Source organism: Abramis brama (assembly GCF_963993115.1).
Source record: "Abramis brama genome assembly, chromosome: 19".
Taxonomy (NCBI): Eukaryota; Metazoa; Chordata; class Actinopteri; order Cypriniformes; family Leuciscidae; genus Abramis; species Abramis brama.
The window spans coordinates 955,090-972,899 of NC_139981.1; the positions used below are offsets into that span (position 1 = coordinate 955,090).

At 38.7% G+C, this 17,810-nt stretch overlaps 1 protein-coding gene across 3 annotated transcripts in view; it reads right to left on the bottom strand.

The window, feature by feature from the left end:
* Positions 1-1,175: 1,175 nt before the first annotated feature.
* The window catches only part of cfap46 (cilia and flagella associated protein 46), a 112,343-nt gene continuing 95,708 nt past the window's right edge, over positions 1,176-17,810 (bottom strand). For all 3 annotated transcript variants that reach the window (XM_084093968.1, XM_084093967.1, XM_084093966.1), the window contains exons 50-59: positions 17,446-17,598; positions 11,277-11,362; positions 10,613-10,673; positions 10,326-10,379; positions 7,761-7,860; positions 7,575-7,687; positions 4,876-4,933; positions 2,740-2,867; positions 1,889-1,990; positions 1,176-1,535 (exon numbers count right to left, since the gene is read on the bottom strand). In XM_084093968.1, the coding sequence (XP_083950094.1) occupies positions 1,417-1,535; positions 1,889-1,990; positions 2,740-2,867; positions 4,876-4,933; positions 7,575-7,687; positions 7,761-7,860; positions 10,326-10,379; positions 10,613-10,673; positions 11,277-11,362; positions 17,446-17,598 (974 nt within the window). In that variant the 3' untranslated portion in view covers positions 1,176-1,416. The remainder of the gene's footprint in view (positions 1,536-1,888; positions 1,991-2,739; positions 2,868-4,875; positions 4,934-7,574; positions 7,688-7,760; positions 7,861-10,325; positions 10,380-10,612; positions 10,674-11,276; positions 11,363-17,445; positions 17,599-17,810) is intronic.

Consider the following 17,810-nt stretch of genomic DNA (forward strand, 5'->3'; position numbering starts at 1 on the left):
GCTTTATCATATACTTGGATAGTTGAGCAATATCACACTCATAGCCATGAGAAATGCCTCTATGGGCTCTATCTCACACCCAGCGCAATTGACATGTACAGCGACGCATGTATCATTCCTATTTTGCACCCGACGCACAGCGGACTTTTCCCTCCACAGACGCACGTCGGTAAATTAGGGAATGAACTTGCGCTCCCGGGGGCGGTTCAGTGAAGAGAGGAGGCGTGTTCCAGCGCAAACGTTCCCTGGTGCTATTTTGCAGTTTCAGAAAACAATTCCGCCACTGACCAGGAGAAACCTCGTCTAAAGTCAGTGGCGCGTTACGCATGTTATTCAGATGCTATTTTAAGGGCGCATGCTTGGCCATAATGTAGCGTGTGCACAACGCACACACACTTTGCTTCTCTCATCTACACAGACGCAGCAGTTCCCATTTTTGCAAACCATACATTATTACAAGGAAAAATATTCCACACGAGGGAAATCATTGTTGTGTCCATGATGATGTGAAAGAATAGGCATAAATCTAGCTTACACATTTACCCAGATTATCATACGCCTGTTTAACCGAAGCTGATCTGGGTGTGTTTCTCCATCCCCAATGTCACTTCTCTGTGTTTTACGGCCCTGACGGGAACGTCGGTCTCCTCGGCTGTGAACCGCTCCTGGCGTGCGTCTGGCAAATCCGCCGTTATAATAGCAATCCGCCATGGAACAAGCGCGCCTGCTCTTAAAGGGAACATGAGATGATGCTCTGATTGGTTTATTTCACGTTACGCCCAAACCACACATTTTAGATTTGCGTCGAGCGCAAGAGTCATTTATCCCGCCGGTATAATAGCAACAGCGCCCGAGATTCGCCCACAAAGTTACTTGCGTTTCGCACTTGATACTTGCGTTTCAGATCGTTAAAATAAGGCCCAGTATCTATATCAGACGAGCTGCAGGGTTCATTTTGCATGAAAAGATTACTTTATTGATAAAATGAAACACTAATTTCACATATATTGTCTTTCAATAATTCAAGCATTTTTCAAGTAAGTCTTCATAAATATGGCTGTTTTCAAGGGATTTCAAGGACTTAAATTTCAAAAAGTCAAATTCAAGAAGTTCAAGCACTTTAAGCACTTGAACGAACCCTGTTTATAGTGGAAAAAGTCACATGACGCTCATGATTGCACTTGAATTTCATCATTTATTACTGAAGAGTTTGGGATTATCAATATTTGTTTGACAGCAAGAACAATAAAAGAGGAACATGTCTGATCGTAACATTTACATGTTAACTGGCTTTAAACATTTACCTTTAAACAACAAAAAAGAAGTGGAAGAAACAGACCATCTGTTTAATTTCAGAAGGAAATCATTAGTAACTGATTGTTATGCTGAGGTTACATCACAAACATCTCCAGTTGTTCATATAACCACTAAATTAGGAAGTCCATAGATGACAAAGTTGAAAGCACTGGAGATCAGAGGTGTTTTCCTCAGGACGTCTTCAGAAGAAGAGTCCACGTTTACACCCGCACCCTCGTCTGAAGAGTGGCGAGAGAAACACACACCACGAGACGAGAGAAACACACACCACAAGCCTTCATCAGTTCGGCTGTTCAGTTGCATAAACAAACACTTAAAGGTGCGCATGCAGCAGACATAAAGAAAGCAAACACACACACACACACACACAGACACACACACACACACACACACACACACACACACACACACACACACACACACAGACACACACACACACACACACACACACACACACAGACACACACACACACACACACACACACACAGACACACACACACACAGACACACACACACACACACACACACACACACACAGACACACACACACACAGACACACACACACACACCTGTCAGGCTGGATGATTTTCCGCTGACTTCTGCTCTTTCTGACTTGTGTGTTCGTAAAACATGAGCAGCCCGTCCTGAGGTCAGTCCTGTGTTCAGTAGATCTACACACACACACACACACACACACACACACACACACGAAGTTGATTTCAAAAGTGCTTTTGAACAAGCATCACGTGTGTCTAAAGTTGTAAATAAGAGATGATTGGAGTCTAAATATGGAAACACTTCATTTAAAGCATTTATGTTTGATGCATTATAAAGGTATTCATAATGTACGCTATAATGCATTATATCTTTTCATAAATAGCCAAAGTTCATGTGTTTTAATGCATTATACATTCTAAAGGTGTGTTCAATCAATAAAGTATTATAACTGTGTTTCAAATTGTTCATGAGATCACACAATAAGAAGGCATAATTAATGCATTAAACATATTTTACAATGCATTATATATAAAGGCTTTAAATAAGTGTTTCTACTTCAAGCATTTCACATTCAGTGTTACTTGTCATTTTCTTTGCAATTGTTTTTGAAACTTACTAGCAATTGAAACAATGGAAACTGTTTGATAGTAAATCCTACACTAGATTATTTTCCAGGACATTCCTGAAGCTTGTGTGTTCGATTCCCAGGGAATGCTTGAACTGATCTAATGTTGTCCTTTAATGCATTTACATCCAGTCATTTAGCAGACGCCTTTATCCACAGAAACTTACACGTGAGGAATACAGCAAACGAGTCGTCATGAAGAGGCGTCAAGAAGTGCTCAAGAGTAGCATGAGCTACAGGTTTCTCTGGATAAGAGCGTCAGCCGAACGCATGAGTGTAAATGTGTGTTTGACTCACCGTCCAAGAGCGAGCGCAGGATTCGAGCGTTGGCTGAGGCGCTGCACTGCCATTGGTTGAGCAGGACAGAACGAACCCCCCCGAGAGTCATCAGATACACCGACCCGACAGGACCGGCCAAAGCCCGCCTGAGAGAGAGAGAGGGAGGGAGAGAGAGAGAGAGAGAGAGAGAGAGGGAGAGAGAGAGAGGAGAGAGAGAGAGAGAGGGAGGGGGAGAGGAGAGAGGAGAGAGAGAGAGGAGAGAGAGAGAGGAGAGATAGAGAGAGAGCAGGAGAGAGAGAGAGATAGAGAGAGAGAGGAGAGAGAGAGAGGAGAGAGAGAGAGAGAGAGAGAGGAGAGAGAGAGATAGAGAGAGAGCAAGAGAGAGAGAGAGAGAGAGAGGAGAGAGAGAGAGAGAGAGAGAGAGGAGAGAGAGAGAGAGAGAGAGAGAGAGAGAGATAGAGAGAGAGCGAGAGAGAAACACTGTTTCAATATTTTCAGCACAAAAGTTTGAGAACACATTTAAAATACGGGATTTTTTCATTTAAACCTGCAAATTTGGATTAAGAAAAGGAAATGTCAGATTCTGCTCTATTTCTACACTTAATTGAATTGATATGGTCACAGGATATTGTTAGACTGCATGACATCATCCTTTCTTTGATGCCAATGAAGTAAATCAACGCAGAATTGGTGTTTTGTGTCTTTCGCTTCATGCTTATTATCTCGGAGCTCATCTATATGCTAATGTGATAATAAAACCAGCTAATATAAGGAAACCCTTTGCAGATCTATATGCGTTTGTCACATCTCTTGCTATATGAAGACATCTGTCCCTGAATGCCGGATCATCTGGTCGAGGAAAGAGCGCTGAAACAGTTTACTGGCATCCCTGTCAGGGTTATTATACTAACACTACAATACATAAATACATTCCTGTTACTTCAAAATAAAATTAATTTCACATTCTCATTTAGTTTAATTGATGTACCAAAATAGCAAACTAAAACTGAAATAAAAATGGATAAAAAGTATATAGACCAAAAAAAAAAGAAGTAATAAAAATGACAAATACACACAAAATTTCTAAAACTAAAACTTTCTTAAATGAAAATATGAAAAATAAAAACGTAAAAATATGAAAAATATGTTCTATATAGACATCTTAAACAAATATATATAAATATTTTTTAAATGACAAAAACAAACAAAACTTCTATCACTAAAATTTTAATTAAAGCCAAAACTAGAAAAATAAAAATAAAAATGTAAAATATTAAAAATACAGTATATCCTTTATGGACATATTAAAAAAAAATTATAATAATAATAAAATAAGTAAGGGTTAATGCCCGACGAGGTGTCCATTATCAGGTTTTAATGGACGACGGCGAGGCGTGAACCGTCCGACGCGCAGTGGAGGACGATTGCCTCCGCCGAAGTCCATTAAAACCTGATAATGGACACCTCGAAGGGCATTAACCCGCTTATACCATGGTTACTTACGAAAGAAAGAAATATTTAATCAATTAATAATACTTTAATGTGTTTTAGAGTAAAAATCGTGAGGGTTTTTATATATTAAGTCGAGCGCACTATTTAATATCTCCCGTATACAGGCGTTGCCAAGCAACGTGGCCACAGCGACCCGACCGCAGCAGTGGATCAGTGAGTTTGAGCCAGCGCAATCATTTAGAACTGTCATCAGGCAAATTGACAGGACGCCTTTCCTAGGTGTACATTATCACTTTTTAACGGACACCCTGCAGCCAATCAGAATCGAGTATTCACCCAGACCATGGTATAAATCATAATAACAATGACAAAAAACTAACAAAATTTATATCACAACATTTTTAATTAAAGCCAAAAATAGAAAAATAAAAATTAATTAAAAATGATCAAAATAAGTCCTTTATGGATATATTTTAAACAACAGAAAAAAAGATCATAATAAAATGACAAAAAAGTTCATCAGAAACGGCAAAAGAGAAGCTTTAACTCTCGGCCGTAATTCCCCTCGAGAGATCAATACAGCACAAGTCAATAAATCAAACAGAACACACTCTTTCCTCTTTTAAAGATAAAATCCATTTTGCTCATCTGTAATAAAGCAGTTTTCTCTTGAATGTGTGTGTGTGTGTGTGTGTGTTTCACCTCTTCTGGACGCTGACTCGGCTCTGACCGCAGTCCAAAAGAAAGACCATCTGACATCCTGAAACACACACATCAACACGGCAGCCGGCGTCAAACACACACACATCAACACGGCAGCCGGCGTCAAACACACACACATCAACACGGCAGCCGGCGTCAAACACACACACATCAACACGGCAGCCGGCGTCACTAACAGCAGAAGAGTGGAGAGAGATGCCATTTCTTTCTTAGTGTTTCTGTCTTATTTCCAGTCCAAATATCTAAACACTCTTAAATCAAGATGCATTTACTATAAACGTATAAACACTTTCATAGAGTTACAGATGTTGATTTATCATGTGTAGAAACTCATTCGGATCTCCTGTGCAACATTTGTGCCTCACATTTGAGGATTCCAGAAGAGTTTAGAGCTCAATGTTCTTCAGGGTTTCTGTTCTTTTTAACCAGTGAACCTTTCCAGTCGTTTGTGATTTACTGGATTAGGATTAAAAGCCTGTTATTGTCAGCAATTGTGAACAAGCAATAAGGATAAAACATATTTTCTTACTCCAATATCCCACTTATGATCACTTTTAATGTTATCGTTATCGGTCCGATAAGAAGATTTGGCCGATATATTAAAGCTGATAAATAATGTATTTTTCCTTTAGATGCACGCTGGTCAACATGATCATTATGAATTGCTTGAAATATGATTAGAATAATTTTTCTGGGGGGTGAGGAAAGGTGGCCAAATGAGTGTATTCTGAACATGGCTTTTAAAGGTGAAGGTGTAATCAGGCTCTCAAAAATTATATACAAATTTATCGGCCAATGTATCGGCTGTCATCTTTTCAAATATAAAGAATTATCAGTTATGAGTCTCGGACAAAATTTTCATATCGGTGCGTCCCTAATCGAAACCCTTGTATTTTAGCTATGTAAAATCATGGTGAAACTTGTAATTGTATTATTTGCAGTGTATTTTTAAACATTAGATATGATATTTATGAATGTAGGAACTGCAGATGTTATTTATCTCTGATGCTACTGCAATTCTGGACAAATTAATATCATTTTAACACATATTAAGAGCCGGTGATCTATAGTGTCAGATGAAAACTTCCTAATAAGTGACTGACTGAATTTAAAAGGCACATTTTATAGTGTTTTATAGTGTTTTACATCACATGAATCATAGACAAACATTAGTGTAACTAGAACAGACCAGATAATATTAATGTGATACAACATTCAGAGATTAAGATTCAGACACTTATTAGGATCAGTTTCACTTTGGATGCTTAAGATCACACGGTGAAGACATTTTATAAAATTAAAGAGCGTATATATAACATACTGTAGATTTACAGAAGCCATGTGGAGGGTGAAGAGTTTAAAATGTGCCGAACGAGGATTTAGAGCATGTAAAACAAGCTTATTTTCAAGAACTGCACCATGAATATTCATAAACCATCATCATCGGGTCTGTTGACGACCTCATAAAGTCACATTCAGTTCTAATGAGATCAAACAAACCGTAACAAATCTACGTAAATGTGTGATTCTGCAGGTGTTCACTTCATATTCATATTCATAAATAATATTGGATCCTGCTGAGACCTTCAAGCTAAAGAGATACACTGCAAAAAATCTTTTTCTTCCTCAGTGTTTCTGTCTCGTTTTCCAGCACAAATATCTAAACATTCTTAAATCAAGATACATTTATACAACTAAAACTATTAAAACATTTCTGTTATTTGAAAACTTTAAGTGAAAATTAGAAATGCTGCCTTGGCAATACAGTGAAATAAGTTTAAGCAATGAAAGCACTAATTATTAAATGAAAATAAGTAACAACTAAAACTAACAAACTGAAAATGAATTAAACCTAAATAATATTTTTTTTAAATAACTTAAAAAATATTTTAAATGAAATTACTAAAGATTAAACTAAAATTAACATGAAAACTAAAAATATAAAAAGAAAAGCTAATATCAAAATATTAATAAAACTATAACAATAAAAAATTACAATAATTCAAAGGGGAAAAAAGTTTATTTTCTGACTGCATTGGCAGATATTTGCTCTTGTTTTAAGCAAAAACTCACTTCATTCTGATAAATTTTTCTTAATATCTTCAGTCATTTTGCTTCTCTAATAAATGTATCTTGATTTAAATTTACATTAACTGTGGTGTAAATCCAGCTTTTAATGTTGTTTATGTGTCTATGTGGTGTTTTTAATATGCTTTAAGACAAAGCATGTGTAAATTCATAAGGCGACAGCATTGCTGAGTATTTTCTCCTTAAAACTGCAGTGAACCAAAGACAGTCTCAAAAACACGCTTTGAAATCGCTGGTGTTTCTGACGTCACAAACTACCTTGTAACCAATCAGATCAACGTGTGATCGTCAACCAGTGGATCTCTGAGCTGAGTGAGTGAGTGGAGGCGGGGCTTATTTGCATATTCATAGAACCGCGCATACTAAATGAGGCAAGGGTGTCGAGTTACATTGCATATTTTGCATATAAGATATTTTAAGGCATGAAGACTTTTTTTTCAAGGAAAAAACGTTTAAATATGTCATTTTGATGATGAGTTTTAAGGGATAAAATGATTGACGACAGGGGGACTTCAAGAATGTTTAGATATTTTTGCTGGAAAACAAGACAAAAACACTGAGGAAGAACATAATTTTTTTGTTGTTGTTACCGGACAGGTTGAGTGAGGCCATCTTGACTGGAGGAAAGCAGGAGAAGAAGCTCTTGATGGATGAGTAGATGAACACGCTACAGGACATCAGAAGCTGCTCCACATCTGCAAGACTGAGGAACAAACATCATCTTCACACACACTCACTCTCAGCTTCTGAACGTGTGTGTGACTGAGGCTTCAGACCTGCGCTGGCGTTCGACGCCGATCAGCCCTTCCCACTGAGCCGTGAACTGAGTGTGTGTGTCCAGACTCTTTCTCATGCTTTCTGCTGGGCTTCTCCAATCTCAACAAACCAGAGCAGATTAAAGCGTTAGTTCACCATCACAGTCAACAGTTACTCCTCCTCATCCCAATACAGACCCTCATCCCAATACAGACCCTCATCCCAATACAAACCCTCATCCCAATACAGACCCTCATCCCAATACAGACCCTCATCCCAATACAACCCCTCATCCCAATACAAACCCTCATCCCAATACAGACCCTCATCCCAATACAGACCCTCATCCCAATACAACCCCTCATCCCAATACAACCCCTCATCCCAATACAGACCCTCATCCCAATACAGACCCTCATCCCAATACAGACCCTCATCCCAATACAGACCCTCATCCCAATACAACCCCTCATCCCAATACAGACCCTCATCCCAATACAGACCCTCATCCCAATACAGACCCTCATCCCAATACAACCCCTCATCCCAATACAGACCCTCATCCCAATACAAACCCTCATCCCAATACAGACCCTCATCCCAATACAGACCCTCATCCCAATACAAACCCTCATCCCAATACAACCCCTCATCCCAATACAGACCCTCATCACAATACAGACCCTCATCCCAATACAACCCCTCATCCCAATACAGACCCTCATCCCAATACAGACCTTCATCCCAATACAACCCCTCATCCCAATACAGACCCTCATCCCAATACAACCCCTCATCCCAATACAGACCCTCATCCCAATACAGACCCTCATCCCAATACAGACCCTCATCCCAATACAGACCTTCATCCCAATACAACCCCTCATCCCAATACAGACCCTCATCCCAATACAACCCCTCATCCCAATACAGACCCTCATCCCAATACAGACCCTCATCCCAATACAAACCCCTCATCCCAATACAGACCCTCATCCCAATACAAACCCTCATCCCAATACAAACCCCTCATCCCAATACAACCCCTCATCCCAATACAGACCCTCATCCCAATACAAACCCTCATCCCAATACAGACCCTCATCCCAATACAGACAGACCCTCATCCCAATACAGACCCTCATCCCAATACAACCCCTCATCCCAATACAACCCCTCATCCCAATACAGACCCTCATCCCAATACAAACCCTCATCCCAATACAGACCCTCATCCCAATACAGACAGACCCTCATCCCAATACAGACCCTCATCCCAATACAACCCCTCATCCCAATACAGACCCTCATCCCAATACAGACCCTCATCCCAATACAACTCCTCATCCCAATACAGACCCTCATCCCAATACAGACCCTCATCCCAATACAGACCCTCATCCCAATACAGACCCTCATCCCAATACAGACCCTCATCCCAATACAGACCTTCATCCCAATACAACCCCTCATCCCAATACAGACCCTCATCCCAATACAACCCCTCATCCCAATACAGACCCTCATCCCAATACAACCCCTCATCCCAATACAGACCCTCATCCCAATACAACCCCTCATCCCAATACAGACCCTCATCCCAATACAAGCCCTCATCCCAATACAGACCCTCATCCCAATACAGACCCTCATCCCAATACAGACCCTCATCCCAATACAGACCTTCATCCCAATACAACCCCTCATCCCAATACAGACCCTCATCCCAATACAACCCCTCATCCCAATACAGACCCTCATCCCAATACAACCCCTCATCCCAATACAGACCCTCATCCCAATACAACCCCTCATCCCAATACAGACCCTCATCCCAATACAAACCCTCATCCCAATACAGACCCTCATCCCAATACAGACCCTCATCCCAATACAGACAGACCCTCATCCCAATACAGACCCTCATCCCAATACAAACCTAAAGGACTAAGATTTTAACTAACAAATTTTGTGAAAAAGCTACTTTTTTAAGCTACTTCAAAGTCTGTATATGCAGAAATACACCATCACTCCAAAGCTTGGAACAAAGATGTTTTTAATGTTTTTTTAAAGTCTCTTCTGCTCCCCAAGGCTGCATTTATTTGATCAAAAATACAGTAAAATATTATTGTAATGTAAATCATCTGTTTTCTATGTGAATATATAGTAAAGTGTAATTTATTCCTGTGATCAAAGCTGAATTTTCAGCATCATTACTCCAGTCTTCAGTGTCACATGATCCTTCAGAAATCACTCTAATATGAGGATTTGATGCTCAAGAAACATTTATGATTATTATCAGTGTTAAAAACGGTTAATATTCTTGTGGAAACTGTGATCATTTTTTTTTTTTTTTTCAGGAATCTTTGATGAATAGAAAGTTCAAAAGAACAGCATTTATTTGAAATAGAATATTTTTGTAACATTATAAATGTCTTCACTGTCACTTTTGATCAATTTAATGCCTCCTTATCGTTGGTCTTATTGTGATTATCCTTCATAAAATTGTAATGCTTTCATCCGCTTTCACTCAAAAAATGTTCACATTACAGAAGTAAAATGTTTCTGAAACTAATTCCACTCACCAGCCTGTCTTCCCTCCTCATCCTCCTCTTCGTCCTCCTGGGAGTCAACCACATCTTCAAGCCTGTGTTAAGAATATATTTCTGCAAACCATTTTACAATAAAAAAGCCGTAACTAGACCGCTCTGACATTTCACACACACACACACACACACACACACACACACACACACACACACACACACACACACACACACACACACACACACACACACACACACACACACACACACACACACACCACAGGCTTGTGAGATGAAAAATGAAGGTGTTTTAAAGTGAAGGATACATCTGAACCGGTGTGTGTCCACCGGGACGGTGTGTGGCGGCGGGACACGATTGACCAGAACCTGCGGAAGAGAAGAAGGTCACTTTACTTTATGTGAACTGAAGAAGAGCAAAGAGTCCTCATACACTGCAAAAATGCTTTTCTTACTTAGTGTTTCTGTCTTGTTTCCAGTCCAAATATAAAAAATTCTTAAATCAAGATGCATTTACTAGATGAGTAAAATGCCATAAGATATTATGTATTGTTTTCCGGGATAATTAATCAAAATTGAGTGAGTTGTTGCTTAAAAAAGCAAAATTATCAGCCAATGGGGTGAGAAAAATAATCTTAATTCAAACAGAAACAGAATTATTTTTTCTGACCCCATTGGCACATAATTTTGCTTGTTTTAAGCAACAACTCACTCAATTTTTATTTATTTCCCCAGAAAACAAGACATAATATCTTATGACATTTTACTACTTTAGTTCTTTACTACTTTTTACTACTTTAATTCTTAATTTAAGAATTTTTTGATATTTGGACTGGAAACAAGACAAAAATACTAAGTAAGAAAGTATATTATTCAGTGTGTGCGAGGCGTTAAAAGGGAAGGATGGAGAAAGAGTGTGTGTAAACGTGTGTGTCTCTATCAGCGGTCGCCAGACTCATTTAGGAAACTCACCGCTTTGATTCCTCGGCTTTGATCGGCTCTTCCCTTGACTCCTCGGACACCTTTGGCCTCCTTTTTATTGTCACTTTCAACCGTCACTGACGAGAAAGATTATTAAATCCGGAAATTAGCGTCTGACTGGCTTGTTACAGAGTGGAGAACTGGTGCAATGCTCCCACAGTCACTCACAAAGGCCAGTGACATTTAATATCAACCACTGTGTTCTTCAATACTGTGAATTTAATGCAACAGAGACGCTCATCCGCCTCGAGCAAAAGTCACGCAAACAGATTACGCTGAATAATTTCAGTTTTGCATGATCACATTTAAATGTGACTTTCTTTGATGCAACTCATTATAGGGAAACAGTTTACTCGAAATGTTTGACTCAAAACTTTTTACTAGAACTGTTTTTCGCAGTTGTTAACTAATGCAGTGACTAATGATAACAAATGCAAACTTATTGTAAAGTGTTACAAAACAAATCTAGTTCTAATATTGGAATATGTCACTTTTTATGAAGCAGCACAACTGTTTATGACCAGTAGGTGTCGCTGTTGTGAGGATGCATTAATCAGGCCGTGATAATTTGAACAATTTTTATCAAATGGCGCAAATATGGTGCGTGAATATTCAAATCAATAAACAAGGCAAGAAATCTGAAGGAAAAATTACAGTTTCTAGACCAAAACTGCTTTGACAGATGATGAATGAAAACATACATGAACGATAAACAATAACTGGCCTCTGATGATGATGGTGAAGATGGAACATATAATGCATATATAACAGATAAAAAAAGAAGTGCTTCAAATACTTCAAAATGCATAAACGTTGCAGTCAGCGCATGAATACGTTTAGTATAATGTTGACTTTCCTCAATGCATGTTGTAATTTATTCCGTGTCTTATATTATGCAAAATATGGTGTAAAATAACAAAAAGCACTGCTTGGCTCTACGTCTTCTTGACATAATGCTAAAATATGAATGTTCAAATAATAACGACTGTCCCACATGATGATGTGTCTGATCATTTCTTATGAGCATGAACACACTAAAGTGCATGTGGACCAATATTATATTATAACTACAGCAGCACAGACTGAAAAAATACAACTGCAATCATTTGCATATGGCATTATAGTGCTGAGTCTGAAGAAGTGTGAAACAATTATTCAAAGAAAAAGATAAATGCTAATGGTTGAAGTTTATATCCCTATGAAATATTAAAATCCCCCTTCAGACGTTCCCCACCTGCAATGTACAGCGATGGTATATTTACTGAACAAAAGAATACTTTATATACATCAAAAAATAGTACAAACTTTGCTGAAGTGATTGTTTTGAACAAGCATTAACTTTTTATATTTTAGTGTCCTTGTTACATGTAGTTACTGTAGTAATAACTATAAATGATGCATAATAACACGCAACTAACCCGAAACCAAACCCTAACCGTATAGAAAGTTCATGTAGTTAATTATTGTCACTCAGTACTTACATGCATAATTACACTGTAACACCTAAAAATAAAGCGTTTACGGTGTCATTGTTACAGTGTAATTATATATTTAAGTACTGAGTAATATTATTTAACTACATGTACTTACTATAGGGTTAGGGTTTGGTTGAGGGTTAGTTGCATGTGATGATGCATAATTTACTGTTATTACTATGGTAAGTAACATATGTAACAAGGACACTGTAATATAAAGTGTTACCCACTATTTTACAGTGTCCTTGTTACACATTACAAATATAAATGATGCATAATAACATGCAACTAACCCTCAACCAAACCCTGATCCTAATCCGATATAAGTACATGTAGTTAATTATTATTACACAGTACTTAAATTCATAATTACACTGTAACACTGACAGCTTAAAATAAAGTGTTACCAAATAAAGTGTAACCCAAAACACTTATGATTTATTTTCAGACTAAATATTTCTCTGTATGGGAATAATGAAAAGAACATCAATCGATTAGCTATTGAAACTATACGCAGAGTATAAGAGTGTGAAGCGGGTGCAATAATGACAGTCTTCTGAGGTTAGTGGCAAAAAATATCTAGAACAATTCAAACAAAAAATAGAAACACAAACGATGAAGTGCAATTTCAGACCCAGACAAAGAACTGGCGTAGAGTCACCTTCCCCGATCCGAACCAGTCGTCACTCGGGAACCAGTCCACGAGCCTGTGTGTGTCTGTGTGATACTGTGTGTGTGTGTGTGTCTGTGTGACCCTGTGTGTGTCTCGACCCATTTCTCAGCCCACGAGGCTCTCGCTGCCCCATATATGAGGACCTACTTGTGGACCACAGCCTGATTATTACATCTGTGTGGTTATTTTCATCCTGACGTCCGGTTCTCTGGACCCAGAAGCTCTGGAAGGGTCAGTGATGTTCTGAGTGTGTTGCTCTGAGTGTGTTGCTCTGAGTGTGTTGCTCTGAGTGTGTTGTTCTGAGTGTGTTGCTCTGAGTGTGTTGCTCTGAGTGTGTTGCTCTGAGTGTGTTGCTCTGAGTGTGTTGCTCTGAGTGTGTTGCTCTGAGTGTGTTGCTCTGAGTGTGTTGCTGAGTGTGTTGCTCTGAGTGTGTTGCTCTGAGTGTGTTGCTCTGAGTGTGTTGCTCTGAGTGTGTTGTTCTGAGTGTGTTGCTCTGAGTGTGTTGCTCTGAGTGTGTTGCTCTGAGTGTGTTGTTCTGAGTGTGTTGCTCTGAGTGTGTTGCTCTGAGTGTGTTGCTCTGAGTGTGTTGCTCTGAGTGTGTTGCTCTGAGTGTGTTGCTCTGAGTGTGTTGTTCTGAGTGTGTTGCTCTGAGTGTGTTGCTCTGAGTGTGTTGTTCTGAGTGTGTTGCTCTGAGTGTGTTGCTCTGAGTGTGTTGCTCTGAGTGTGTTGTTCTGAGTGTGTTGTTCTGAGTGTGTTGTTCTGAGTGTGTTGCTCTGAGTGTGTTGCTCTGAGTGTGTTGCTCTGAGTGTGTTGCTCTGAGTGTGTTGCTCTGAGTGTGTTGCTCTGAGTGTGTTGCTCTGAGTGTGTTGCTCTGAGTGTGTTGCTCTGAGTGTGTTGCTCTGAGTGTGTGAGGCCCATCGGTCACGTCGAGCTGAAGACACGCATCTAAAGTCTCATCTCTGCCCTGAATGTTCCTGATGTAGTTCTTCCATGTTTAAAGTCTCAGTGTGTTTCAATCAGCAGGTCATAAAGTTTCGTCTGGATCAGAAATATAAATCCATATTTTGCTATCCAGGATCAGGTAATCCATCTCACAGTTGTGCGGCATCAAGCTCAACACTACAGCTATATTACAATTTCCGTCGATACCGATAACCGATAATTCTTTATATTTGAAAGCCGATAACCGACATATCGGCCGATAAATCCAAATCCAAATTTTTATGTAATATTTGAGAGCCTGATTACAAAAACACAAGTCTCACCATTTAAAGCCACGACCCAAACACACATTTATAATGTTCTCATGATAATCTTATGTAGCCGATATGACAGAGTTTGCACCGTATTTTCCTTTTTAAAGTGATTCCAATCGTATTTCAAGCAATTCAAACCCATCATGTTGATCAGTGGCATCTGAAGAGTCTCAGCTGAAGGAAATAATACATCATCAATCAGCTTTAATATATCAGCCAAACTTTCTTATCAAGCCGATAATGATATAACATTAAAATGAACGTAAATCGGCTGATGCTGATATAGTGTATCTCTACATTTATTGATTTTAGCATTGCAAACAAACACAGCTTTGTCAAATGTTTAGTTTGTAAAGTGTGTTTGAGGTGCTGACGCAGTGACGCCTGTCACGATTTGGTCTTGTCTTGGTCACGTCTCATGTCATTGTTATGTTTCCATGTCTGTCATGTGATTCCCTGTCTGTCATGTGATCCTGCCATGTGTGCTGTTATTTGTTAATTGTCTGATCATTGTTCACAGGTGTCCATTAGTCTGTGTATTTAAGCCCTCATGTTTGCCATGTGTCTTGGTCAAGTATTGTTTCCTGTAGACCACTGTTTGGGTTCATGTTCATGTTCATGTTTTGATTTTTCATGCCACGCCATGTTTTTGTTTCATGTTTAGTTTTGTTTATAATAAACTGCACTTGGGTTCTCATTTACACTTGCCTCCAGTGGATCCTTCACACGTTCAGAAGTTTTTATCTGTGTCTGAAGTGTACTCCGCCTTGCCAGTTAGAGAGAAAAACAAACAGTTTTCCCATTACATCTCACACCCCTAAACCTTCCCTTTCCCTTAATCCGTATGGAAATATCAACACTCGACACGAGGAGCGCTCAGGAAAGCCTTCAGTTTTCAGGGCGTTCAGTTTTAATTTGTCAATGTACATGCAGAAGCCAAGCATGAGTTGAAAATGAATGAATTAATTACGCAAATAAAAATGTAAAACATGTCCCAAATGCAACGGCACATTTGAATTTTAAAGAGATTACGAGGTGGAAAATCCTGACAGAGCGCGTTTCCTATTAGCGTGTGCATTTGTGAATGAGGTGATTAAAGCTCCGACAGAAAAACCTCAGGATGTATTTCGATTTCCTCTGGCTCTCGTCATCTTTACTCTCGTTCAGGGACGTACAAACGTCTTTATTCAGCAGAAGTGAACTCTATAACCCCGATGGACACTCAGATGAATCTCTCAGGTGATAGTAGGAAAAAGCAGAGCAAACCAAACACTTATTCAATCGATTCCCTGGATCATCTGAAGGTCAGTTCAGGATGTTTACTCGTCATTGAACTGTAGTTGTACACTATTGTATCCGGATGTTTCGTGATGGACAGCATTTCATAAAATATCACAGCAAGCAACACAAACACACTTTTCTAGCAAAACATTTGACAAAAAGAAACTTGTGAGGTTTGAAATGCTTAAACTTAATTGAAAAAAGTGTCACTTTGTGTTTGTGAATGTGCTAAAGTACACGTGTGTTTCCTCTGCTTCATCACTACACGCTTTTATGCATTTACTAATTAGAGCGAGTGAGATTTAATCAGATGAAATATATTCAAATATATTCTGATTAACTGACATGAATATAGTTTCATAGAGGAATGTTTGACTGATGTTTCTCTGGATGATTTGTCATTTCTAGGCCTGGATGGAAACTGTGGACTTTGAGGTAAAATCCACAAAATGTATTTAAATACACAAAAATGCATTAAATGAAGATTAGAGTACTATAATCATCAAACACAAAAAGTGGATAATGTGTAGACGTTCATGAATGATGACAGACGGCGACAGACACGTTTGGTTTTGTCGGATATGTTTCGGAGCTTGTTTTCTCTGATTGAACATCCTGAATCTGCATTAGTGACATTCTATGTCTGTGTGAATATATTATATACTGTAATTTATTCCTGTGATCAAAGCTGAATTTTCAGCATCATTACTCCAGTCTTCAGTGTCACATGATCCTTCAGAAATCACTCTAATATGATGATTTGATGCTCAACCCTCATCCTAATCTCGGGTCATTTTGACGCAAAACTCTTTTAAAAAAAAGACCCCCTTAGGAATGAATGGAATGCGAGGAATGCTTCAGTACAGAAAAAATATACAAAAAATGCTAAAACTTTACCAAAAAAAAATATTTTATAGTGTCTCCATGTGTATCTGAATGCATACTGAAGAGAACTGACTTTAGGACCCAGCGGAACAGCTCATTTAATCCATATAGAGATATAAGGACATCTACAGTCTTTAAATATCATGTTATATTATTATTTTTTCACAAGAGGTCGGCAAAGACACCCAATGTAAGATATTTAGAGCTGAATTAAAAGGGTTATGCATGAAATTGTGAGTTATTTTGAATTTAAGTTGAAAGAATGTGAGGAATGTGCTTAAATTACTATTTATTTATTATTTAGTGATCAAATCTAGTAATTTAAAGGTAAATTAAAAAAAATACAATAAAATAAATCTCCAAAAAAAATTACATTAAAAAAAGAAAAAGAAAATATCAAAAGGAAATAAAATAAGCGAGGCCATTATGACCAGCGAGGGAAAGATGTGTTAGTGCGAGACGTTTATTATTATTATTATCAATGTTAAACACAGTTGTGCTGCTTCATATTTTTGTGGAAACATCAGAAGAGATGATGGTGTTTAGTATAAGCTATATAACGTGTATAATGGAGTTTAGTATAAGCTCACCTGTACGATCCGTCTGCAGACGTGCGTGAAGAACCTGAAGTGAGAAGTCTCGAGACGTGGAGCCGATGCCGTTCGCCTGCAGGACACTCAACGCTTCTAGTGGAAACTCCAACAACATCCGGTCAGCGAGAATCACCACACACTCACCAGGATCTGGAGAACACACACACACACACACACACACACACAGACGTTCAGCACTTTTATTTTAAAGACGGCCTATTATGCGAAGTCAACAGGTTTTCCTGCTTGAATGTTGATTATTCTCCTCATATTCTCCATTGTTGCGGCTCCTCTCTTCCCAGTCTGTCAGTAACGCTCTGTTTACTTCCTGTCTCTATGAAGCCCCTCCTTCTGAAAAGCAC